Raw genomic sequence first — 27,353 nt, forward strand, 5'->3', positions numbered from 1 at the left:
GCTGATTTGTCTCATCAATCTAAAATAAAATGTAACATCACCAGACCTTTATGATAATTTATGGTTTAATTAAAGAACCAATATGTTTTTTTACAAACATTAACGGCAAATTAATTTAATCAAACTTAAATTTCTTTGCTTTTCACACAAACACTCAACAATAAAATTTTAAGACATAAAAAGCTAAATAACAATAAGGTTCGCCGTTAACTGAGAATATGTACTGTTCATTTTTTAAGGTTCTCTAGGTAGCCGATGAATCGCTTGAGGTTGATCCTTATGTTGTCCAGAACACAAAGCTGATCAGGGCTGTATTTTCCTCTTCCTTCCTTTCGCAGCTGTAAAAGCACAAAAGGGTCAAACTGTGAAAAGGCTGTCATCTAAAGGCCTTGGAACATACTAGAATACAGACACATAGCAATGAATGTCCCATGAATTGCCCGACTATGATTTCAGAAATGTACATTTTTTCCACAGTGGAACTTCTGAAATTACCCAACCACTTACCAGTAATATATATTTACTATAAATTAAGAATTACTTTTCAAAGAAAGGCTTTGTAAAGCTGTGCTTTTGACCTAGAGGTCAATATTAAACATGGATTTGAAACTAAGTATTATAGTGAAATTGTAAAGGTGTGTAATTGTGTTGCATATGTTTGATATTCCTTTATAGCCTTTCTGTGATACCTTGGCCCTGAATCCCGGCTGAAGGGCTTTGAGAGATGAGAGCAGGTTTATATGTTTTCCAGCTTTCTCTGCTTCATCTCCATCGGCAAACACATCAAAGAGGGCGTCCAGCGCCTCTCCACACACCACCAGGTTAGGGTCCTTTGTTGCCACATTTAATAATGCATTTCCAATCAGCTGCAAAGGAAGATTTTTACTAAGCTTTTACCATCACATATCCCTTATTTGAAATTTTTTAGAATGAACTGGAACAGCTAGGCCATTACTCAATGCTTGACCTTAGTTGCTTCTATGTCTTAAACATTTGTGTCTTGTTAAACATTTAATTCTAAAGCATGGTTAAACAAAATAATCCCTATTGTAAATGAAACCCGTCAAGTAGCTTTCTATCTATTCTTATTTAATTTTGAAAACATTAAGAGCAAATGAACAGTCTTTAATTTCACCTATTCTCTTTATGCCAAAACAAAACCCTGTTTTAAAATTTGAAAATGAAAAGATTTATTGCGCTTGCATAATGAGGAAGATACTGCACAGGTAATATTACAGAATATAAATGTTGATTGATATATGATCTGAATTCTATCACTATCAGTATTACCTGTAGAGTGTCCGCAGTGTCTTTCTCTTTGGCAAGAGAGCTTCCTGTGATGCCGAGAACGGCCAGAGCATTAACTCTCACACTGACCAGCTCACACCTGCTAGCCGCCTCACAAAAACTCATTAGCTGGTGAGGAGTCATACACTGCATGAAAAAACACAAAGAGTAAAAAAAATACAAGCAACAGCTACAAACAATTATGTACTAAAAGATAAAACCAGTCAAAGCTTTCACCTGAGGCATGTTTTTGGAAGCCATGATTTGTAGCAGAGAGCGCAAAGCACTGGTCACAGCCTCCAGGAACTCCTCATCCTTTAATGCCTCTAGAAATGAAACCACAACAAATTACACCCTGAAGTAAGCTTGGCTAGTCATATTAATGGCTTGACAGATTTTGTATGGAATCCATTGGCACCGACCTGATGAGCTGAAGACCAATGAGGAGAGGTGCTGAGTGACAGCCTGGAGCCCTGAAGCACCACCAAGAGAATCTGTGTCCATAGAGGCAAGAATATTATGGAGACATGTCAGAGCCCGACATTGCACCCGGTGCATCCTGGGAGAAACAAAACAAGCATGTAAGATTTGGATTTTCATAGTTTATTACCACGCAACGACCACCTGTAAAAATACATATGGATGATGATGTGCTCAATACAAGAAACAATAGAGAATGTGTGGACTAAATACTTTTTCAAGAGGCATTTCCATGAATGGTGCTTGCTACAGATCTCAAGGGCAGCGGGGCTTGGGAACTCTGCCTTCTTTAAAACCTAAAATGCATTAAGTAAATCAAATTAGCACAGTTGACAAAAGCAATATGCTACACAAAATTCTTCATCTGTCAACCTCATAATTACCAAAGCTCTTTAACACAATTGAGACAAAATGCAGTGCAATGCAGCATATACGCTCATAAAAAAACATCCCCATAAAATCAGACCCCTGCTGTTGTAGGTTTTGCTTAATTTGTAATACCACGTTTGTGTTACCTGTTGAGGTATGCTGTGGTTGAGCAGGGTTGTGTGTAGTTCGGCCGACAGGCAGAGAGGAGAGAAGAGGGAGGAGTTAGTATCTGTCATTCCATCGGCACACATCTCGCTCTCATCACTGCTGGACATCTCTTCCCACTCATCATCTGACGGCTCTACACACACAACAAAAACTCACTGAAAATGAACATGTTAGACAACATCAATATTGTCAATCCAGATGTTTAAATCCTTTGAGAGAAGTAATTTTACTTGAATAACTCATCCCGTTACTCTTGTTTGGTCTTCTGCAGAGGGGCATCATATTTATGTAGCTCCCTCAAGCATCTGCTTGCCTTTTATACACACACTCACCATCAGAGCAGCACATGTTGACAATGATTTCCAGGGACGTCTGCTGTGCTGACAGAAGTGCATTGGCCTCCTGTAACTCCAGTCTGTCTCTCTTAAAAACACACACACCACAAAACAAATTTACATTTGATGAATATAAGAGATGGAGAGACCTTCATAAGGCAGTTTGAAAAAAAGAAATTAAAGGAACAGTAATGAAAATGCTCTCTTCATTTACTCCCCCTCAAGTTGTTCCAAATCTGTGTAGTAAGAAAAATTACAATGGAAGTCCAAAGTGCCCAAGAACTGTTTGCTTTCCTACATTACTTGAAATATCTTCTTTTGTGTTCAAAGGAAAAAAAGAAACCTACTATGGTAGTCAATGGTGGCCAAGAACTGTTTGGTTACAAGCATTCATTAAATATCTTTCTCTGTGTTCATCAGAACAAATACATTTATACCTACTTGGAACAACTCAAGGGTGAGTAAATGAACACCGAATTATTATTTTTGGGTCAACTATACCTTTAAGAATGAAAAAAAATGCAAAAGATGTTTTGCTTCTTTTCAGACCTTTTTACATTTGGCATCAATATCCATTTCAAGCAATACACTCAAGTTTGCTAAAACTAAAAATAGGCGCAAACAGAATCCCAAATATTTTGCAGTTGTTTTACCTGAAACAAATATAAATACCAGGTGTAAACAGGGCCACAAATACATGAAGCGCTTGCATCAAAGCACACCATGCATATCCAGATATGTAAAGCCCCAGGATGCCCTCTGGACTAACCAGCAGGAGCTCAGAGAGGTTACAGCAGCCATACATACTCATACATGAAAGGGACGTGTCATTCTGCGTTAAGAGACAGCAGACATAATATGGCTCTAAGGGACAGATGTGCCATCACATGGTAAAGATGGTTTGAGGGTAAACAGAGAGAACAGAGAGAGTGCAGTATGGTGAGTCATGTAACATTTACCCAGAGGGTAAGACAGAGCCATCATGTACTGGAATCTAGTAAAGACCGACTGTCAGAGGGCACTGCTGACCTCTGTATAAACTTCTTAGCTTACAGTATGTGTGCAAACTAGGGCTGTCATTAAATGTATTATATAAATTATGTTATGCTTTTAGTAATTCATGCTAATCATCTTAAATTTTCATAAAAATGTTTATTTCTTTTACAATATGCATTGAATTTAAATGCATTTTTCTCTTTAAAAAACAGGCAGGGTTCAAGTTGATACTGAGCTGTTATGTCACCTTCCCAAAATTTCATATGCCTTTATATGTATGATTTGACAAAAATGATCTTTCTTTTCTCACACTGATAATAAAGAGGGTATCTGACTGATGCTATTGAACACAGACTGTTTTTTAGATAATTATGAGATGGCAGTAACAGCAAATAGTTCAATTGAATTCTATTAAATTTACTAATCGAATAAAGTATCATGTTAACTTTGGAAGCCCTAGTGCAAATATTTTCTTTACGGTGCCAACTTAACATCTTACAAAGACAAGCAATACAAGCTATAACTTACAGGCAACAAATCTGAGATATCATTATTTTTCTTGGCTTTCCTGCCATTTGCCTTTCCTCCATTAATCTTCCCATCCTCCTCCATCATCTCTGCTTCGGCCATGTGCCCTGCAGCCTGTTCGTCTGTGTGATTTGACTCTGTGGCAGAAGTGCTGTCTTTAGACAGACGGGCAGATTCAGCACGCCACAGATCTGGGATCAGCTCTCCAGCGTCCAAACTGAGGCTGTGTGAGAGAGTGGCCACCAGTGCGCTGACTGTTTGAGACTGCTGTGCTGAAGACAGACTGTTCTTCAGATTCCATAAAGAGCCTTAGAAACAAATAAACAAATATTATCTATATGAAACATCCATAAGGCTCATTAAAAAGTGTATCAGCCTCATATAGCACTACTACAACATTTATTATTCATACTAATTAATGGCTTTCAATAAACACCTTATTAACAAAATACAGTTATAATGAATTAGAGGCATTTTGCAGGTAATAATAACTGGGATTGTACTGTAAGTTTTCTTTTAGTCCATGTGTTTTACCAAAACTGTTTCATTTTTAAGATGATGTGTAAAGCAAACACAAAGTGAGTTGCATGCATTTAGCCATTTATAAACACATGAGGCATCTTATATTAAGGTCCACAACGAAACCTATGTCTGGGGTCATATATACCTGAAAAAAGGCTTCAACAATTTACATAAAATAGTACATTTATATTATATTTTAAACTTTTCAAGATTTGGAGGTCATTCATGCTTTTATTACCTCACATTTAGACTACTGTAATTCGCTGTACTCAGGTCTCCCTCAGTCATCAATTTAACGCCTCCACGTACAAAATGCAGCTGCAAGGCTGTTAACCGGGGCTAAGAAATATGACCATGTCACCTCAATTTTAGCTTTGCTTCATTGGCTTCCGGTCCAGTTTAATGTTCAGTTCAAGATTCTGTTGATTGTTTTTAAAGTTTTTAATGAGCAAGCTCCATCTTATTTGAAAGATCTTCTTATCCCTTTGTCATCTTCCAGACTTTTAAGATCCACTGACAAGGCTCTGTTATTTGTCCCTCAGTCTAGGTTAAAATCTAAAGGTGACAGAGCTTTCTCTGTCATTGCCCCTCGTTTGTGGAACCAACTCCCTCTGGACATCTGTCTTGCATCTTCCATACTGTTTTTAAATCGAGGTTGAAAACTTATTTTTTCTCATTGGCATTTTAAACTTATTTTACTTTATTTGATTGCTGTCTGTTTTGTCTGTTTGTTAAAGGGGTTATTTGGCGCGAATACGTGTTTTTATGTGTCTTTTGCGTGTTATAAGTTGCCCATGCATGTATTAGATGCGTAAAATTGCAAAAATTAAAGTGTCAGAACGAAAGATGCATTCTATCTAAAAGCGAATGCTCACCCAGACCTGCCTGAAACGCCTCGTGTAACCACACCCCCACAAATCTACGTCAGTTCGTGGTATGATTTGACTAAGACCGCCCAAATGTATAAGCAAGTAGGGTGGGCGTACCTGTCAGTACAATTGCTTTGGAACCTGATGTTCCAAATATGGTAAGAGGCGTTACATTTCAGTCACACGCTTGCAGTATTCGACCAATCACTACGCACTGGTTAACTGGCCAATCATAGCACACATCGCTTTTCAGAGCGATGAGCTTTGTAAAAAAATCCACACGTTTCAGAGAGGCGGGGCAAAGAGGAGATACAAACATGCACGGTATGTGGAAAATACAGCGTTTTTTAACCTTAAATCGAGAATACACATTGCATTACATCTAAAACAAACAATAATATTCGTTTTAGCCGTGTCATATGACCCCTTTAATTGGTATTTTATTTTACATTGTACAGCACTTTGGGTAGCTCTGCTATGTGGAAATGTGCTATATAAATAAAATGTACTTACTTATATTCATTGTTGTGTGTTACTTACCTGCAGCAAGTGTGCGCAGTAGAGTGTGTTCCATACTGATTTGTTTGGAGGACAAAATTCTGTCCAAGACACCAAACATTGCTGAGTTCACACCACACACAAGGTCTGAGTTTTCTTCTGACACAGTGTGCAAGCAGTGAGCTACACAAATAACACACACACAAAACAAGCATTAGAATGTATAGAAATCACCATGCGTCTCTGTGTCTATTCGAGAGGATGTATACCTGCTGACAGAGCCAGCTCCATATTCTGATGATGCATTTCCAGACAATGTAGAAGAGCATCTACAAGTCCAGCTTTGTTAAACACGGACACTGCTGTGCTACTGTTCTCACTACCCACACACAGCAAAACACAAAACACACACAGATCCATTGTTAGCATATCGAAGACAATTTAGTTTGGGTTATAACCCAGTTACAATTGTTTTGTCCATTTTCTGTATGCCTGACACCAAAATGCTCACAGTGTAGTCACAAAAAAAACCTGCCCTCCACCAATCTGATGCATTTGAGACACTTATCACACAGCTGTTAATACCAGGTGTAAACATGATCCTAGTCTCTGGTTGAGCTCAATCTTACCAGAGGTTCCAAAGTAAATTCACAGCCTCATTGGCAACATGCTCCACCGTGTGCTTCTGTCCTCTCTTAGCAGGAGAAGGGTTCACGTCAAACCCAGCACAGCACTGTTATCCACAAACAAACAAAAAACAGACAGATAGGAGGGTGAATTTTACTGAGATTGACTGGAGTTTGTCAAGTAATCAAACAATCCCAATACACTTGTAAATGATAGGATAATGACTAATGAATTAATAGCACTAATACATCACAAGCACACTGACTAAAATATGATCCATTTTGTTTAAAGAATAGTTCACCTTTGAAATTAAAATGCTGTCTTCATTTACTCACCCTGTTGTCATTTTAAACCTGTGTGGTTTTTTTCTGCAAAACACCGAAGATATTTAAAAAAATGTTGGAACCAAAAACTGTTGGTCCCCATTGACTTCTATTGTATGGGGACAAAACCAATACAAGTCGATGGGGACCAACGATTTTCTGTTACATTTTTTTTAAATATTCTTTTGTGTTCTACAGAAGAAAGTCATACAGGTTTAAAATGGCAAGAGGGCGTGTAAATTATGGTAAAATGGTCATCATTTCTTATAATAAGATATTAGGTGTTAATGCTGTATAGATTAAAAATACATACCTCCCTCATGAGGGCAATGAGAGGCGTCAGCACGTCCTGTCTGACCATGTTTTCACACACTTCAGGGCCTCCGCATGCGCTCAGATTCCTGTACACGTGTACAGACGGTATTAATGAACAACAGTCTCATTTAAACCAGTGCAAAAGGTAATAAACCAAAGCATAATTTAACATGCATGCGTGCATTCATTTGGCTGACAATTTAATCCAAAGTGATTTCACCAGCATGTGTGTTTCCTGGGAATAGAACTCATAACCCATGACCCATCTCACAAAGTAATCTCAAGCAAACGTCAGACACTCTAATTTGACACTTTTAGTGCACATTCCGATTTTACTGACACCACACCTGTGCCTGTTTATGAGAAAAGTGTAGTTAAGATCAATGGGCTGGATGTGATCGCATTCCTCTATGGTGTGTCTGTTTTTTTGTGTGTGTGTTAAAGCTCAGATTGTGCGCATGTTAGTGTCTGTTAGTACCTGAGTGCCCCAGCAGCTGTTTCTCTGACGGCCAGACTGTGATCCAGCAGTAAGGGTCCGATCTTTATAACAGCATCTCTCTGCAGGAATCCTGGGATGATCTGACTCTGCTGTACAACACGAGAGATACTCGCGCAGGCATACTCGCGCAGATCTGCTGACGGACTCTCCAACTAAACACACGGAGAAAAACAAACGATAGTTTATAAACACTCTATATTAATGTTAGAATAAAGACTGTCTGGTTCAGAAATAAATATATGGAGAAAATGCTTCCACTTTTCTGACAGACGTTCGCGTGTGAAGCAGTTTTGCTGACTAGCTTCTATTCACCATGTCATTTAAAGAGCTGGTGCTGTCACTACATACGCCGTGCTTATTTATTTAACCAATACGGTCTCTCTAGAGATTCTGCTTTATAAACCGAATATACTGCCGAACAACAAAGCTGTCACGGGAGCACGTTAAACTCATAGCAGCTTACTTTATCGAGAAACTCCGCGGCAGGAGAGTCTTCATCATCTTCTATTTCGTCAACAGACTGATTAGCTGAATTTACCGCAATGCCATCAGGTGAAAACTGCGGACGTTTGAATTTGGTGTTCTTCGTCTTTCCCATTTACACGTGTTTTATGTGCTGGGTTTACTCTTTAAATATTATATCAGTTACGATGGAATAACCAACAAGCCAACAACACGAGCGACCATGTGGATAGCGAACGCTACCGTATAGCGTGAAACATTGTCGCAAAAGTGTCGAAAAATAAACGTGCGCTCCATCTAGTGGGTCAGAAACGGAATGCAGCTGAAAGTGGGTGTGAAAGCGAAGGGAGGATTGGGAACTGATAAAAATCGTATTGTTTGGCAGGGGAATTATGGTTGAATGGTCAAAAACCAGTCATCTGTTTTCTCGATCTAAGATCCAATCGCTCAACGATATATAAATCAAAAGCAAGCGCATTTGATCTTGTTACAGACAAAGTCCTTCAGGAGAGTCCATGTCTAATCTTTAACAGTGTTGAAGTAAGTAAATTCTACCCTTTGCTGTCTATAATCTGTCTGATCTTCTGCATTCCCTTTTAGGAATCTGGGAATGAAAAAGGATTTATTTCATGCTTTTTCATTCCCTGTATGCCCCAGCATTCAACATGACTGCAGTTTAGATTGTTCTATAAATTCAAAATTATTTTTAATTTATTTGTAGTTTCTTTCTTTCTTTCTTTCTTTCTTTCTTTCTTTCTTTCTTTCTTTCTTTCTTTCTTTCTTTCTTTCTCAATGAAGTAAGTTTTGGCTGCACCACACGTTTGACCTCTCCTAACTCCGATGTGTGTCCAATGAGAGCTAGAGACCCTGGGTCTTCCTTTCCAGATCCCCTACTGCTAGTCAGCTCGTGGCAACTCACCCCAGCAACTGTCCTGAGAGAGAGCTTAAGAAAAGTTCAGAGCCCATACTTCATTACAAATCTGCATGTTTCAAAATCGCATACAGTTTGAAGTTCAGGATTTCAACATTATGAAGCACTTCTCTCTCTCTCTCTCTCAGTCTGCAATACACATTGAAAAACTGGATTAGCCTATTAAAGTGTATAAAGGTTGATTCCTGATCCAACAGGTTTTCTCTGGCACAGCATCTGGTGTTCTTTCACTGAGATAACAGCTCTTTATCTACAAAGGACTGAAGAACTAATAAACACATTTTTATGACGCACATACACATTCTAAAGTTTTATATGTTCTAAATGCAGTCTTTATGATTTAACAGAGGTTAAAGTTGAAATGTTGCTCATAATATATGCAGTATACACACACAGCACTATCACATGTCTGTTGAAGGAACATTAGGGGTCAGTACTTTACAGTACTTCCTCTCACCTCTAGATGGAAATGTTGCTCTACGTTACTCTGGCAAAACCCCTCCACAGCAATTTCACACTTTTTCAGATTTTGTGGACAAACAGTGCAGCACAATGATGAAATACATCTGCTTGGTGAAATATACAAAAGCTCATGAGCCAAAGAAGAGCTGTGCTGCAGTGAGAGGCTCTTCTGGCGGATGGGCATTGGCCATTTGGCCGTTTAGAGGTGAATGATCTACAACCCCAATTTTTCATCTCAGTTAAACAAATAGGCCAGACATTCCTCTAGCATCTGCGATCAGTCTTATCTGCTTTAACAGTGCTTTAAGTTTTTAGGTCTTCCTTGTTGCACTAGGTTGCACGATTTAATAAATGGCTCTTCATTTCAGAAAGTAAATGGCATAGGACATTATAATTAGTTGCAGAGGATATGTTTTGGTGTGTTGTTGTCTAAAACCCCCCACCACAGTGGAAACATTGAGCACAAGACGACAGAACATATTTCTGCTTTTTTAAACGGATGTTCACAATCTCACAGAGCAAAATGAAAACACGAACCCTGCAAATGATTCAACACAAAACTCCTTGACTTCATGTGATTTCTTCTTTTGTAGTGGTCTCTCTTGTGGTCTAAGTCCATTTTAACAGATTTCAGCCTGCTAAAGTAGTTTAACTGATTAAATCAAACCACACGTTCTTATTTCACTAAACCAGAGGAATCCCTTTTTTATTCATGTTTTATTTGTGTGTTCATACATAGTTTTGGAGTGATTCATTCTGAAAAGAGAAAGTGAGACAGAGTGAGATAAAACACTTATGTTGTTAGAAGGCATGTATGTGGGCCTGTGTATCCTTATAACAAGCAAAGCTGTTTACTATGAAACGTAAAGAAGACAGTTTATTTTCAAGCCCCATAGAATAAAGAAAAAAGAGAAAAAGAGTGGCCCAATGAACAGATGAGGTTTAATTGTTTCAATTTCCCTGTGTTTATCCATCAGCTGTTGCCCTAATGGCTTCAATCTGACCTCTAAAGCAAAGCAACAATACACACACACTCATCCAGCTGCAGAAACAAAGAACTACAGCACCGATTTGGAAAGAGTGAGCTGGTCTTCACCTCTTTCTCCTCTGAATAAAAATATTAGTGCAGATGATCTGTTTCATGCTTGATAGTGTGATCATGGACCTCAGCGTAGGAGGGAATTTTAATGTCATTTTTAAAATGTGCATCACTCATACACCCAAAACCTGATCAGACAGGTTAACTCTTGATTTACGGAAAATGATATCCTCGATTCACGTGACTCGCTTTCCAGAGAAAAACAATGCTTAAAATCTCTGGGGGTCTGTTGGACCAACAGCTGAATGGATTAATATTATTATATATTATTCATAATGTAATAGCAGCGTGTTAGATAATAGCTATTTTGACCGTATGATGAAGTTCTTGAGGGTAAGTGCATTTTAGATTTGAGCCGTTAGCAAAATATGTACGCTGATGTAAACATCATTTAAAATGATCCTTATTAAATGTTTTGCTTTCAGAGGTCAGAGGTCAATTGCTGAAAAAAGCGGATAATGGATACCATGGTATAGATAGTATCATCAGTAATATGGTATTAATATCTGATTTTATCTCTGGTGCAGTGTACATGACTGAAAGGATGATTTCTGACGCTGGCCACATGATAGCAAGACCTTTAACCAGATTAGCATTAGCAGCGTTGTTCATGGAAATGCGATTTAAAAAGAGTTAAGGCCTAATTGTGCTGAAGGTGTTAGCATTAGTTCTGAGGGCAAGACTTGTACACTATAGAGGCAGCTACATGTAAGTCATTTCACACACACGGAGCATTATCAGCCCCTTAGGAATGGAGTTAACATTCACCGTGTATTTCACTGCCTGTGCATGCTTGTGTGTTTTGTGTCTTAACCTTTTAAACTCTGTTGGAGTCACATGCATATAGATGGGGTTCATAAACAATAGTTAAGTTAATGACATAATGTGTAAGAGAAAAGGAAGTTGGGGTTGAATGTTTGTATACATCACTGAAACGTTTTAGTTTTCCTTATTTCACATTTCGATCTCTCTATACCATAACTTGCTAAGAGTTGTGTTCTCTTCTGAGTTTTTGGTGTGTTTATTCTGAATAGAGCAAGTAATGGAAGGTGAAATAAAACACGCAGTGGGAATGCTGTAGAGCACATGGTTGTAGGCTCGTGTTTGTGTCTCATGACTGAGCTCAAACTGAATCTTTTTCTGCATTTTCTGCACTGAGTTTAACACAAAATGAAACAGCAGACTTCTGTGTAACAGGTTTGAACATGGCAGGCTTTTAAATGCAGCTGAGAATCTCGATTTATTGGCAGGTAAAAGAATAATTAAGTTATTTAATAAAAGGCAAAACATTTAATAAACTCACAAGAGTTGGAGGATGTGCAGAACTTTGTGAATAACTGCCATTTGAATTCTGCTGAAATCTGCAGAGCGTGTGGAGTTAAATGTGGGCGTAGATCCGTGTGGGTCTACTTACATGACAAGCTAAACAGCAGAGCTGCTCACTGTTTTATGAGACAGTAACTTCTATACTAAAGCCACATCTCCACTATCGTGCCCACACAAACACTATAACACAATCAGAACACACACACTGCTGTCTTAAAACCTTACAATAGAGAGATTTGATCCAAGAGACACAATGAGAAAGGCAGATGAATAAACCGAATTGTCTTATATAAGAAGAGAAAGAAGGCTGTTTGGGTCAAAATAAGTGGGTGATGTTTGTCTCTATGGTCAGAAAAATCACATAATAACACTTAATTAATGAACATTGTTTGAACAATGCTGTGCGGGTGCATTTGTATGTGTCACTGATGGTTTGTGAAAGTACGTTCTGAATAATGGGGCCTGTGAACTGTGAAGTAGTTGTGTTACGGGGTTGTGCTGTGAGAAATGTACTATGTCCGGGTTGCTTGTTATGAGGGTCTGAAGCGGTGAACTGCCCAAATGCCTGACTGGCGTTTACCTGGCAATAAAGGTGTAAGTAGTCACGGTTAGGGTGTAGGAGTGTGTGCTTCAATGAGCGTGAGATATGTAACACTGCTTCATGAATGTTACAGGAGCTCTGCGATGACAGACATCAAATAATTTTGACTCCATACCAAATCATGGGTTTGGGTATCTATCTATCTATCTATCTATCTATCTATCTATCTATCTATCTATCTATCTATCTATCTATCTATCTATCTATCTATCTATCTATCTATCTAAATGTACTGAGCTGACTGTAGGGTTTAAAAATACGGTTGACAGTGTGCATCGGCATACTCTATGCCATGCCAAAATACCATGTTAGACCGATACCGATCTAGTAACCTCTTTCAACCCCGTGCCCCTTCCCGGGTGCCCAGTGAGTAGGGGGTGGTGGTGTGTCAGCTCCACAAGTGCAATGATTGGCTAAAAGGGCCGCAGTCAGCTGGCCTATCGTGTAAACTCTCCGGGCGGTTTTCCAGTGTTTGGCTATGAGGGCGTGGGCTTGACATTCTCTGGCAGGAGCTCAGCTGGACTTTAAACATGAGTTGGCGCACAGAGATTCTTTAGACCTGAGCGGCGCATTATGGTTATTCGTCCTTGTAATGCGAAATCTTAGGTGGGAAATAAATCTGTTTAAATTGCATAGAGGACAGTTAGCATTTCCAGATTTGAGCTTGCATACCTGTGTGCTTTGGCAGATTCTGCCAATCCATTCAATCATGTTTAAAACACAATATATTGAATGGGTTGGAGAGCTTTGAATGGCAATGAGAGCACATTGAAGCGCTTGCACAGCAAATGTCCACAAAGGCTCCACGCTGCTGAAACTTTATTAGATGATGACATCATAAGCTTTATACCATGTGGGCTTGATTTGGGCTGTTCAGAAGACCCAATTGATTTTTGATAAGCAACGCAAACATATGAAAACTTTATCTCAGGCTAGTTTTCTTCAAAAAGGAAACTCAGCTGTGGTAATTAGCTCTTGTCCTTCACGGGACAACTATTTGAACCATATCAAAAGATGTTATCTGATCAGATTATATCATATATTTATTAGAGTTCTTTCTCACCCTGTGCGGTTTTCATAGCATCATTCTGTAACATGTAAATATTATCACTTATAAATGCCTTCATACATATATATATTATGGTCTCAATTATTTTTATTAGAATTCCTGAACCCTCAATGCTTACTTTTCTGGTGCAACTAAAACATGCCGTAATTCAAAAAGAGACGTTTTTACAGGCCCCATTGTTTTCTGAGAGCTAGTTTGGGTTATTAGAAGAAAAGCTTTCCAAAATCATTCTGCAGATGACACTGATTTATTTCCCTTACTGCAGCAAAGAAACACGAAAGTTCACTAAAACCTCATCTCCTAAAGGCCAAACTCACACCGAGATGATTGGCATTAGCACATTGTAACACTCTATCGAATATTCACGTGAGACCACAACGTTATTAAACGTATTCATTTGTCACAGATTATCATCTTCTGTCTTTTTGTTACTTTGCAGTATCACATACAGATTTTTTCCATTTGTCTTTTTGTTCTCTAACGTCTGGATGTGAGGAATTCATCAGAATAATTACTAATGTTCTCTCGACCAACCCTTCAATGAACTTCAAAGGATAAATATTAACGTGAGCAAACAAAGCCAGATGACCTGTGCTGTCCCTGAAGGCTATGCTGGATATGTGGTCAGGAGATAAACCAACACGATGATCAGAGGCTTTTCAAGTTTTTATTTTTTCCCGAAAAATATTTCCTTTTTTACATTTTATAACACTGAACAGATACGGTTCAGGCCCTGATTTTGGTATTCAGAGAATGAATACGCGGATGGATAAGTAAGCCTGCCGTTCCAACGTCGTCCCAAAACATAAAAAGTACAGAACGTTTTGAATGTCACGCATCCAAAAAGCCTCTTCCATCCAACATGTTTGTATAAATCATGTAAAACAGAACTTCCTGTAACTCAGTAAAGATCCTATCCAGAATATACTTATTATCAAATGAGCACAGCTATATGTAATATAACACAGCGGCATGTTTGCTGAATTAGCGCTCTGTGAATTATACCATCGTCTGCCAAAAGCAAAACCTTGTTCTCACATGCTTTGGTTCAAGAGGCCATTCCACACGTCCAACTCATAGCTCTCTGTTGTAGGAGGATCCCATCATCAGTCCCTAATGGCTCTTATCACTTGTCCGATGTGGGAAGGGGTGTTAGGAATATGGAATCCTCCCTTTACTGCTGTCATAGTAACAAGTGTTGCAGCTGCTCATTGTGGTTAAGTGAGGGATGTGGGGGAGTACATGTACACCTGATGTCAAGCCCGGATTTTCACATAAAACGACCACACCAAAACATTGCAAAGGTGATAAAAAACATGTCTGAAAAAATATGCAAATTTGGATTTTTGGCTTGTCACCATAGGGCAAAGGTACACCTCAAAAGGTTACACCTTTAAAGGGATACTCCACCCCCAAAATTTTGTCATCATTTACTCACCCTCAAGTTGTTCCAAACCTGTATAAATTTCTTTGTTCTGTTGAACAAAAAGAAAAGATATTTAGATTAATGTTGGAGATGTCTAAATATCTGTTATTTGGAGATAATTAGATAATCTCCAAATAATGGAGATTATGGAAGTCAATGGTGCTAACATTCATCCAAATATCTTTCTTTGTGTTTACTGTAGTAGAACAAAGAAATGTATACAGGTCTGGAACAAATTAAGAATAAATATGACAGAATATTTATTTTTATTCAGTCATAAAAATGAGTAAGCGAACCTTTGCACAGCATTCTAAATGCTTCTCCTGTCAACTTTCACCCTGATGAGCAGCCGCCCAATGCACACCAGACATAGCGGCATTACTAAGCAGCAGAAATGGCACACAGTAATGGAAAGGGATCTGAAGGAAAGATTATACTGGAGCTATTCTTCTCGAGTTTATGTAACTGTGACTCTAATAAGATCAGCAGCAAACGGTACAGTACACACAGCAGTGTGATGATGCAGGACCACATGCTCTGTAAGAGGATCTACTTCCTGTAGAGCCAAATAAACAAATGTGAACAATATCCAGCAGTATGTGAGGAGTAAACCTTGTGCATATGTGTGTGTTGTTCAACAGACACATATCTGCAGACTGGAGACAGTGTTTTTATAAACAACCCCTCCGCCTTCAATCATGAGACTAGCCATGCTGTCTGTCTGTTTCTTTCCCTCTCTTTCTCCTCTGTTAGACTGAAAGAGGAAGTGTTAACCACTTCCCAGTGTGGCAGGCAAGGTTGTGCTGATTCACAAGTCCACTGAGCAACAAACACTTTACAACCACAAACTCTTAAAACATAAACTATCACATTAAAAAGAAAACTGCATAAATTACTGTCAAAATACAGAGGCAACATATTAGTGTGGGACACAATTTTATAGCCTTATAAAAAGCTGTAGTGTGTATTTTTGATGTTAAAATACCAGCGTAACATGCTAAAAGAGTTATGGCACTCAAAACAATGCTCTGTTTTTCTAAGCATCCCGACCAACCAGATACAGCAACAACGGCTCATGCGAACCAATCATTAGGTCCGATTAGATTGGCTTGGAAGGGATAGTTAACCAAAAATGAACATTCTGAAATCATTTATTCAACTTTCTGTCATTTAGAACCTGTATGTTACCATTTTCTGCGGACCACAAAAGATGATATTTTGAGAAATGTCTCTGTAGTTTTGTATCTATAAAATGGAAGTCAATGGGGGTCAATGTTTGGTTACCAACATTCTTCAAAAAATATTCTCTTGTTTTCTGCAGAAGAAAGTCATACAGGTTTGGAATGACATGAGGTTGAATAAGTGAGCAGCATATGCTTCTAAACATTAAAACTACAAGTGAAGTCTTTAATTGCTTTTTAACAAAGCATAAATAAACTTTAGAAGATACGGTGTTGCAAAATCAGTTTGAAATCTTATAGTGTAAGTCATTTTGACTAGCCTCTGGTTTTCAACCTCTGATAAGCAGTTTAATGGACGGCAGTCTGTTCAGTTTGATCTCACATGAGTTTAAAGGCATTAATAGCTGATCACTGCACACCTGCACCATTTCACCAACTTGGCCCTCACAGAGTCCAGAATTGTCTGACACCGGGGAGAATTGTCATGACACCGTGTCATGAACGGGTGGTGAGACAAGGAGAGAGGACCCAAAAGCAGACAGCGAGTAAGGGATATTAACAAGACATTTATTAACAAAAATACAAAACAAAGACCCCCGTGGGGGTAACATAACAAAACAGGGAAATCTACAACAGGACAGGACTAAGACTAATTACACCTAACAAGACTAAGATTAACATAAACATGAACTAGACTAGACTAGACTAGACTAGACTGCCACAGACCAGGCACTCACCATACAAGTGACACATACATGCACAATGCACCAGCACAGGACAGAGAACAAAGGGGCATTAAATAAGGGATCAAATCAAGAGGGGACAGGTGTAGGGCATGAAATCAATAACAAGCAATAATGAGGAGACGAGAGGGCGGGAACAGAGACGAGACCGAAAAGAGTATGGCAAGCCAAAAGGGCCAAAATGCCTCTCTCCACATGAAACAAGAGGTTCTGTCATGCTTCTGCCACTAGATCAAGAAAAGCAAGACAACATAGGGCAGAGCCATGACACACCGGGGAGGGAAAATGGCTAATTGGGCCCAATTTGGACATTTTCATTGAGGGGTGTACTCACTTTTGTTGCCAGCGGTTTAGACATTAATGGCTGTGTGTTGAATTATTTTGAGGGGACAGCAAACTTACACTGTTATACAAGCTGTACACTCACTACTTTACATTGTAGCAAAGTGTCATTTCTTCAGTGTTGTAAAATATTTACAAAAATGTGAGGGGTGTACTCACTTTTGTTGCCAGCGGTTTAGACATTAATGGCTGTGTGTTGAATTATTTTGAGGGGACAGCAAATTTACACTATTATACAAGATGTACACTCACTACTTTACATTGTAGCAAAGTGTCATTTCTTCAGTGTTGTAAAATATTTACAAAAATGTGAGAGGTGTACTCACTTCTGTGAGATGCTGTATATTCATTATTTGTTACTATTTTCATTTAAACTTTATATTTTATTATTTTCTTTTAGAAACATACATTTTCTATATTTTATCCACATATTTTTTTTACTTTTTATTTAACCATTTAATCGACCAGCTTCTTGATGACTTACCCTGAGATGCTTTTAAATTTGTATTATAGTCTTTGTTTACCCAAACAATTTCAAACATTTAAGCAAACATTCAAATATTTACATACAAGCATACAAATACTGTAAGCAAAAATTTACATACAAGAAAATGTTTACATACAAGCAAATATTTACATGGATACTTAAAAGCAAATATTTTTAAGATTATAGAAAACATTTCAGTCAAATTACCCCAAACTTTTGAAAGTTAGTGTATACTCTCATTCAGTTAATTATCAGTGATATATTTATGTAATTTATTTTAGCGATTTTCTTGGTTAACCACAATAGTGAGCAATAATGCATTGCAACATTCAATCCTGAGACATATATAACTGTCCATGTGTTTTGAAACGTTGGCATGTTGTCACTCAGCCTGTGTAAAGTGATTTTGAAAGTGAATCAACTGTCACTTTTTATCAATAGCAATGGCATACGTGCAGAACCTTTTTGTACCTTTTTCCTTTGTTCAAAAATCTTTACAAAAAGGTCTCTGCTCATATCAACACCTGGCTGAAACTGTCATTTCAATGTTTAAAGAACAATGGACAACTGTGACGTATTATTTAATCCAGTACACTGCAGCTTGTTAAATCACTGTGTTGTAGTGCACTGGAATGCCCTCCCAATCTTTATCAAAGTATCACCGAGTCCATAAGACTCTTAGCATCTGTACCGACCCAATGTACACCTGCTTTGTGCCATGTGCAGACACAGAAATGCCTGGCACCAGACTGGGTCAGCACATATGTGGCCCGTTGTGTACCACAGTCAAGAACTTTACCCTTTCCCTCCCCTCCTCGCAATAGATGAAAAAATCCAGTTCAATCCAAATCAGATTGTTTGCATTGATCAAAAGCTGCTGTCAGAGAATGAGATTCATAAGATTGTCTTGAGGACAAATAACATGAGAATAAGAGAATGTGTTCTGACAAGCACATGTAGGGAAAACTTGGCATTTTATACAATCGTACAGAAACAACTGGTTATATAAAGCGTGTGTATGCATGTCTGTGTGTGGTGTGATTTGTGCCTGTATAGTAGTGAAGAAGTGATTAAGGCAGACCTGTTATGTCTTTCACTAACTCAGATTAAATATTCAAGTAAAGTGTATTAGATCAGATGTCTGTATGACATTAAAACATAGTGTCCGCAGTGTCCATAGTGAAAACACTACAGTTTAAACAGTTTTGTCATACCGATTTAGGCCATGTGTCCAAAAGCATTTTTTTTGGAGGCCATATTTTTCCAGAAATGTGAAATATGTTCAACTTTGGGAAAAGCACTGCGCTCATCGATGTCACTTTTTACATTTACATTACATTTAGTCATTTATCAGACACTTTTATCCAAAGCGACTTACAGAGTGTTCAGGGAGCAATAAGCAATATGTCATACAGGAGCAATAAAACAATAGGTGCCAACACAAAGTTACTAGTTTCAACAAAAGCTAGACCAATACCTGTTGAGGGAAAGAGAGAGGGTTCGTTTTTTTTTCTCCATTTTTCTGTCAAGTATTCACAGAAGAGATGGGTTTTAAGTAGTTTTTTTAATGTTGTGAGAGATGTGGTTGACCGGACTGAGTTAGGAAGAATGTTCCACCAGGAAGAAGTTGTGAAGCAGAATGAGCGGGAAAGCGATTTACTGCCCTTATGAGAAGGCAATACAAGACGCCGTTGGTTTGCTGAACGCATGGTTCTTGATGGGGTGTAGGAGTGTAGGAAGGTGTGGAAGTATGCCGGTGCAGATCCAGTGATAGTCCTTTAGGCAAGCATTAGTGACTTGAATCTGATACGGGCTTCAACCAGTAGCCAGTGGAGAGAGATAATAAGGGGTGTCACATGAGCCCTTTTGGCGTGCTGATGCGTTCTGAACCAGCTGGAGTGGTTTGATAGCCTTTGCAGGAAGACCAGCAAGGAGAGCATTGCAGTAGTCCAGCCTTGAGATTACCAGGGCCTGGACAAGGAGTTGGGCCGCATGCTCAGTCATCCCATCACAGTGCAGGAGGGGCGGGACAAATACCACACCAACCAGTCAGAAAATCCTAGTTGTATGTGTACAATGACTGAAAACCAGATAACATCACTGGATTGCCACAATGTTATTATTTGTTGATTTGTGTGTGTATTTTTTGGAGGAACTATTGACAGAAATGCAATATAATAAACATAACTCTGTCTTCAGAGGTGTATAAAGACCTTACGTAATTAAGCGTTGTGTTTTTATAACCTTAGAATGAGCTATTTCTATCTATGCACCGCAGGTCCCCTTGCATGGAATTCACCATGTTATTTATACAGTAGCCCTTAACACACTGCACTACAGAGCGTTTTGTAAATACATTATCTCCTTCGGCAAAGAAGCAAAAATGTGAAGACATCTTAGTTCTGTGTCAGCCACCGTAGTGCTTCGAAAGAGAGTGGTGGAGTTAGCCACTGGTTGAAATTTACAACCTCACCATTAGATGCCGCTAAATTTCATACACTGGACCTGTAAACAAACTACCTACAAAATCAGATTTCTGGGATATTGTGTTTAATAGCAACCAAAGTATCTAAGCTGAAAAAAACGCTGTCAATTGCCCCAGCCAAAGTTTTTAGGAGGGTGTCAAGCATTCATTACATTTACATTTAGTCATTTAGTAGACGCTTTTATCCAAAGTGACTTACAGATGAGAGAAACAATGGAAGCAATTGGAACAACATAAGGACAACAAAAAGCATAAGTGCAATAAAAACTGGTCTCATATAGCCTACCACGGTATACAGAGCTAAGTTTTTTTTTTAAAGAGTAGAAAAGAGATAGAAGTCAGAGCTGATCAGTCAGGTGTTGATGGAAGAGATGTGTTTTCAGACGATTCTTGAAGATGGCTACAGAATCTGCTGATCTTGTAGCAGCAGGCAGATCATTCCATAAATGTGGAACTGATCCAGAGAAGGTACGTGAGAGAGATTTTTTACCTTTTTGGGATGGCACCACAAGACGTCGTTTGTTTGCAGAGCGTAGGGATATGGCAGGTACATAAATCTGAATTAGCGAGTGAAGATAAGGGGGTGCCGAACCAGTGGTGGTCTTGTAGGCCAGGAGCAGAGTCTTGAATTTGATTCGAGCGACTATAGGGAGCCAATGTAGCTTAATGAAGAGAGGAGTGATGTGCGCTCTCTTTGGTTCATTGAAGACCACTCTTGCTGCTGCATTCTGAATCATCTGTAGAGTTTTGGTTGTGCAAGCTGGAAGTCCAGCCAGTAGCACATTGCAGTAGTCTAGTCTCGACAGAACAAGAGCCTGGTTTGGGATTTGAGTAGCATGCTCGGATAGAAAAGGTCTAATTTTCCTAATATTGTAGAGGATGAATCAACAGGACCGGGTGGTGCTGGCAACCTGATCTGTGAAGTTAAGCTGATCGTTGATCACCACTCCCAGGTTTCTGACCGTTCTGGAAGATGTGATGGTTGATGAGCCCAGTTGAATGGAGAAGTTGTGGTGAATCTATGTGTCGGCCGGGATTACAAGCAGTTCTGTTTTTGCAAGGTTCAGCTGCAGGTGATGGTCATTCATCCAAAGTGAAATGTCGGCTAGGCATGCTGAAATGCGTGCAGAAACAGTCGGATAGTCAGGCTGAAATGACAGGTGGAGTTGTGTATCATCCGCATAGCAGTGATAGGAAAACCATGTTTCCGAATGATAGAGCCTAGGCATGTCATGTATACAGAAAATAGCAATGGACCAAGCACTGAGCCCTGAGGCACCCCTGTGTCGAGATGTTGGGACTCAAAGACCTCACCTCTCCAGTATACTCTAAATGACCTACCTGTGAGGTAAGACCGGAAACATCCAGAGACATAGCCTTGAGGGTCGACAGGAGTATGTGGTGGTTAACGGTGTCAAAGGCGGCAGATATATCCAGTAGCATAAGTACAGATGAGTTAGAGGCAGCTCTTGCCAGTCTCAGGGCTTCAATGACAGAGAGCAGCGCAGTCTCAGTGGAATGACAGCTCTTGAAACCAGACTGGTTGCTGTCCAGGAGGTTGTTCTGGGTGAGAAAGGATGAGAGCTGATTACATACAACACGTTCAAGAGTTTTAGCAATGAAGGGGAGGAGAGATACCGGTCTGTAGTTCTCTCATTGAACTCCACCCAATTCATACGCACCACTGGTTGAACGGGTCAATTCAGAAGCTGGTCGTGTCATCGTGTATTTGAAGGAGGTTCCAAAAAATATTCCAATGAATTACAAGCTACAAATGAAACAACTTTATCCAGTGAAAAGTCTCCGTTCTGCTGTGATCAAAGTCTATGACTACTATCAACCAAGTGACCAGTCTGAGACTGCATACTCCTCCCCCTGTGCATGAGAGTATCCAGCTTCAGGACAGTTGATGCTATCATTCTTAAATGATTTTGCAAGGTTATTTGTCTTTCTCAGCCTGATGCTAATAAATTATATATCTTTACGCACTGCATTAAAATACTTCGGCGGCGGCCTAAACATGACAGTGTTCAGTGTTCTACAGAAGTGAATCAGAAATGATGATTTGTGCCTCTTTATCAAATCACGCATATACACGTCAATACAGAGGTTCTGTAACACACTGAATACCTCTGGTTAGGGATCAATAAGCAAATTCATGTGTTTTAACATTCAAATATTTTTTTATTAATCTACACTGCATACATGCTTTTCTGCTAGATATCTGTGTGTCTTTGTCCTGTGTGTGTGTGTGTGTGTGTGTGTGTGTGTGTGTGTGTGTGTGTGTGTGTGTGTGTGTGTGTGTATACACCAGTGGCCCCCATCTTCATGCATGTGTTTCTTATTGAGTTTGAGCAGCGACCTCATCACTGAGAGCTCACTTACATTTCCTCTTAGGTGTCTCATCATAGGCCAACGCTATGAACGATGAGGAACCTGTTCCTAATGCTCTTTTTTCAAATACTTTCTCATTTATTTCTACTAAACATAGAATACGTGTGTGTGTTTCCTTTTGCCATTCAAATAGTAAATCTCTATGTTTATCTTTGATGTCCTAGCCAGCAGCATCCATCAAAGTGAAAGATAACATGCATAAGTCAGGAGTTAAGAAAATGGAGAATCGGCTTGTTTATTCTGCATGTGATAAGTGCTATTAAGTCTTACCCCTTTGCAGAACAAGCAACAGTCCCATTATAGAGTGCGCGTGCGCGCACACACACACACGCGCACACACGCACGCACACACAGCTGCTAATGACAGCCTCATGACAGAATGACACATTCTGTTCTGATGACATCAGCATGTCATCCCCCCACAGTTCTAATATCATAGAGAGTCATGGCCAGTGATGACTCTGTTTTTGGTAGAAATGTGTTCTATAATATTATATTAAAGTAGGACTAGTCAACTCCGGTCCTGGAGGGCCAGTGATCTGCATAGTTTAGTTCCAACCCAAATCCAACACACCTGGCCATAATTTTCAAGTAGTCCTGAGTAGAGGGTATGCATTGACGTCACTTTCCCATGTAAACAACCCTGGGACACGCTCCCCTGGGTGGCAAAACACCCAGCAAAATGGCTGAGGAGAATAGGAGAAACAAAGAAACCGGGACTGAAATTACAAGCAGCTGGACCAAGCATTGTGATCCTTACGACTTCCCTATGACTTACAAAGGAATCAGGTGTTCCTGGACACTGAAATGTTGCATGGAATTGCGTTTCCTGATATTGTAAGCTGAGTGTTTTGCCACCCACGGAGGCGAGCTCCGGCATGCTAAGTGGTAAAGTGACGACACGTCCATACCCTCTATACTTGGTGTATTCAATTAGGGTTGGAACTAAACTCTGTAGGACACTGACCCTGACTAGTCCTGTTTTAAAGCATTTGTAATGCTGATCATTTCACTGGGTGATGTTTATATTCATCAAATCATTTAAACAGCCAGAAGGTGCAAATAAGATGATGTAGTGCTGACCTAATGCTCATGCTACAATAATATAAAGAACAGAAAAAGCAACTAAACAGGTTTAACTTATGTGTCTCTAATCAGGTCTTTGCCAATGTTTATCCAAGAAAGAAAGAAAGAAACATTCTGTGTTTTAATGCAGTTCTTTCTATATACATGGATAAACCCAAATTCATTGTAAACTCTCTATTATTGAAATAAAAAACTAAAAAGAAGTGGTGGGGGATGACCACATGAGTATATGTGTCAGTGGATATTTTGGTATCAGATGACTTCATATCACCCACATGGTGTTTGGTCATACCCACGCACTGTGATTCCATTGTGACACAGCATGTTCTAACTCTGGAACTCGGGGACTCTAGATGTGTATTCCAAAACATGGCTGTACATGATGAACAATCATTTGATTGTAAATCTTTTAGTCGAGTTGTTGGGAGGGCTTTCCTCTAGTTCTCCCACGTTACAGCAATGCAGCAGGTGAATATCAGGACTTCTGAAATAATGCAAAGGCTCTTCTCTGGGTTAAGTCACCATGAAATCAAACAGGAAAATTCTAAGTGCTTTACACAGAGTTGCAGTGATTATTATAAATTATTTATCCGTGCACACCATTATTTTTTCAAAATTAATTTGCACTTGTAATCTTTAATCAAAAACATTAAGCTCCTCTCCTCATCTCAACAACAACTCTTCACCACATGACGTCAGTAACAAAAAAGAGGTAGGGCTATACTGCAGGCATTTTTAGCCCTCCCCTCCAGGCCCAACTTACAACAAACCAATCAAAAAAGGCAAAGGGAAAATAAAGCCCTGCCCTAGGTTTTTTTTTTCAAACATCAGAAGCCGTTTCACTCGGATAAATGTTACGATGCGGAAAAGAAGTCAATCGCAACTTCCATTTCATGGTGAATTTAAATTTTTTAGCTATATAATTTTTCAATTCTAGTTTAAACACTTTTTACATTTGACAGTATCAACAGGCCAGCAATACCATCAAATATTTATAGTAACACTTCATTCAAATGTTACTGTAAAGTTAACATACTTACCCTATCAATAGATATCATTATCATTTAATTATCATATAATTTTCATTTAGAAGATAGAAAATAGAAAATAGGATTAGCCTGGTGTGAAATCACTGAAAATGTACGGAATTGTCAGTAGTATAGCGATACAAAAGCTGTGCATGCGTCTGATCAGACACTAATCCAGGACACATGTTCTTATCAGAACTAACAACACAAATCTTCAGATCAGACCTCTGAAACTAAACTGGTCACCGATATAGCAAGATTTTCTTACGTTTTCAACATATTTTACTATATTTGTAAAGACTGGCCCTCACAAGTATGGCCAAATCTATACACAGACACACTCACAGCAAAAGCACTATGAGCAGTTCTCCACCACAGCATGACGTACTTGATGTCAACCCCAATCACAGCAATTCATTGAGATCTTTTAATGTCAGCCAATGATTACACCACTTAATCATTCCCTGCAAAGCTACAAACACCCGCAGTGTTCAGCAAAGAAAATACAAACATTGCCTAACACATAAACTTTACCATGCATATTCACACCAGGCATCTGAACACACAAGCATCTCTAGAACACAGAAAACAGAGGACTGACATGTCCTACTGCTTACAGTCATACACCCCCCACACACTGTCCAGATTATGAGACAATTTGTTTATAACATTACACGCCATAAAAAATCAGCTGGATATGTCACTCCATGTGACGCACTATTGGTGTTATAAAAGCAATGATGTCAGAACTGAAGAAAACTAAAAAATGACGAGAAATCATTCCTGCTCCGATACATGTACAGTGGCTTGCAAAAGTATTCATCCCCCTTCATTTTATTCACATTTTGTTATGCTGCTGCCTTATCTTAAACTACTTTAAATGATTATTTTTTTACATTAATCTACGCTCCATGCACAATAATGACAAAACAAAAAACTGATTTTTGACAGCTTTGCAAATTTATTAAAAATAAAAAACAAAAATAAGTACATACCCTCAACTCAGAAAATGGTTAAAGCGCCTTTACAGACTCAAATCTTTTTGGGTATGATGTGAAAAGCTTTACACATCTGCATTTGGCAATTTTCTGTCATTCTTCTCCTCAGATCCTCTCAAACTCTGTCAGGTTGGATAGAGATCATCAGTAGACAAACATTTTCAGGTTTCTACAGAGATGTTCAGTTGGGTTCAAGCACTAGCTGGGCCACTCAAGGACATAGACAGAGTTGTCCATAAGCCACTCTTGCATTGTTTTAGTTGTGTGCTTAGGATCATTGTCATGTTGGAGAATGAACCTTCTGCCCTGTCCGAGGTTCTGAATGTTCTGGGCTAGGTTTTCATGATCATTATCTCCGTATTTTGTGTACAGTCCCTGAAGCTGAAAAACACCCCCACATCATGATGCTGTTTCCACTACACTTTACTGTTAAGACGGTATTGTACAGGTGTTGAGCAGTGCTTGTTTTTCTCCAGACATGATGCATGAATCTGAGATTCATCAGACCAGAATATCTTGTTTCTGACAGTTTGAAAGATTCGTTGAAGTACGTTTTTGCATATTTCAAGTTTCCATGTGTCTTCACTGAGCAAAGGCTTGAGTCTGGCCACTAAGCCATAAAGCCCAGATTGGTGGAGTGTTGCAGTGATGTTTGTCCTTCTGTAAGTTTCTCCCATCTCCATATATGATCATGGAGCTCAACCAGAGTAATCATCAGCTTCTTGGTCACCGCTCTAACCAAGACCCTTCTCCATCGATGGCTCAGTTTGGACAGGAGGTCAGCTCAAGTAAGAGATCTGGTGGTTCCAAACCTCTTTCATTGAGGATTAATGGAGGCTACATGCTTCTGTGAACCTTCAATACAGCAGATTTTTTTCAGAAGTCTTCCCCAGATCTGTGTCTTGATACAATCCTGTCTCAAAGCTCTACTGGCAGTTCTTTTGACCTCATGTCTTGGTTTTTACTTTGATATGCATTTTCAGCTGTTGCACCCTTTATAGAGAGGTATGTGCCGCTCCAAATCATACTTATTCAATTGAATTTGGCACAGGTTAACTCCACTCGAAGTGTATAAACATCAACAAGCAAAACTAATGCTTCTGAGCTAAATTTCAAGTGTCCCAGAAAAGGGTATGAATACTTATGCAATGTACTTATTTTTGTTTTTTATTTTTAATAAATTTGCAAAGCTGTCAAAAATCTGTTTTTTGTTTTGTCATTATTGTGCATGGAGTGTAGATTAATGTAAAAAAATAAAAATTTAAAGTAGTTTAAGATAAGGCAGCAGCATAACAAAATGTGAATAAAATGAAGGGGATGAATACTTTTGCAAGCCACTGTAAATGTGCTAGATTTCAACATGAAAAACCTCTGGATCGAATAGATGGATTCATTTAGCACAAGCTTATTGAAACAG

At 39.0% G+C, this 27,353-nt stretch overlaps 1 protein-coding gene across 1 annotated transcript; it reads right to left on the reverse strand.

Annotated features, from left to right (window-relative positions):
* Positions 1–54: 54 nt before the first annotated feature.
* Positions 55–8,534, reverse strand: heatr3 (HEAT repeat containing 3). Its single transcript, XM_057348182.1, has 15 exons — positions 8,280–8,534; positions 7,796–7,968; positions 7,316–7,403; positions 6,682–6,785; positions 6,322–6,431; positions 6,095–6,235; positions 4,164–4,471; positions 2,637–2,727; positions 2,283–2,437; positions 1,981–2,063; positions 1,710–1,846; positions 1,525–1,613; positions 1,291–1,434; positions 690–866; positions 55–338 (listed from the first exon to the last, which is right to left on the reverse strand). Exons 1-15 carry the CDS (start codon positions 8,412–8,414, stop codon positions 228–230), a joined length of 2,046 nt encoding a protein of 681 aa, XP_057204165.1. The 5' UTR covers positions 8,415–8,534; the 3' UTR covers positions 55–227.
* Positions 8,535–27,353: the final 18,819 nt, after the last annotated feature.

Source organism: Triplophysa rosa, linkage group LG1, assembly GCF_024868665.1.
Source record: "Triplophysa rosa linkage group LG1, Trosa_1v2, whole genome shotgun sequence".
Lineage (NCBI taxonomy): Eukaryota > Metazoa > Chordata > Actinopteri > Cypriniformes > Nemacheilidae > Triplophysa > Triplophysa rosa.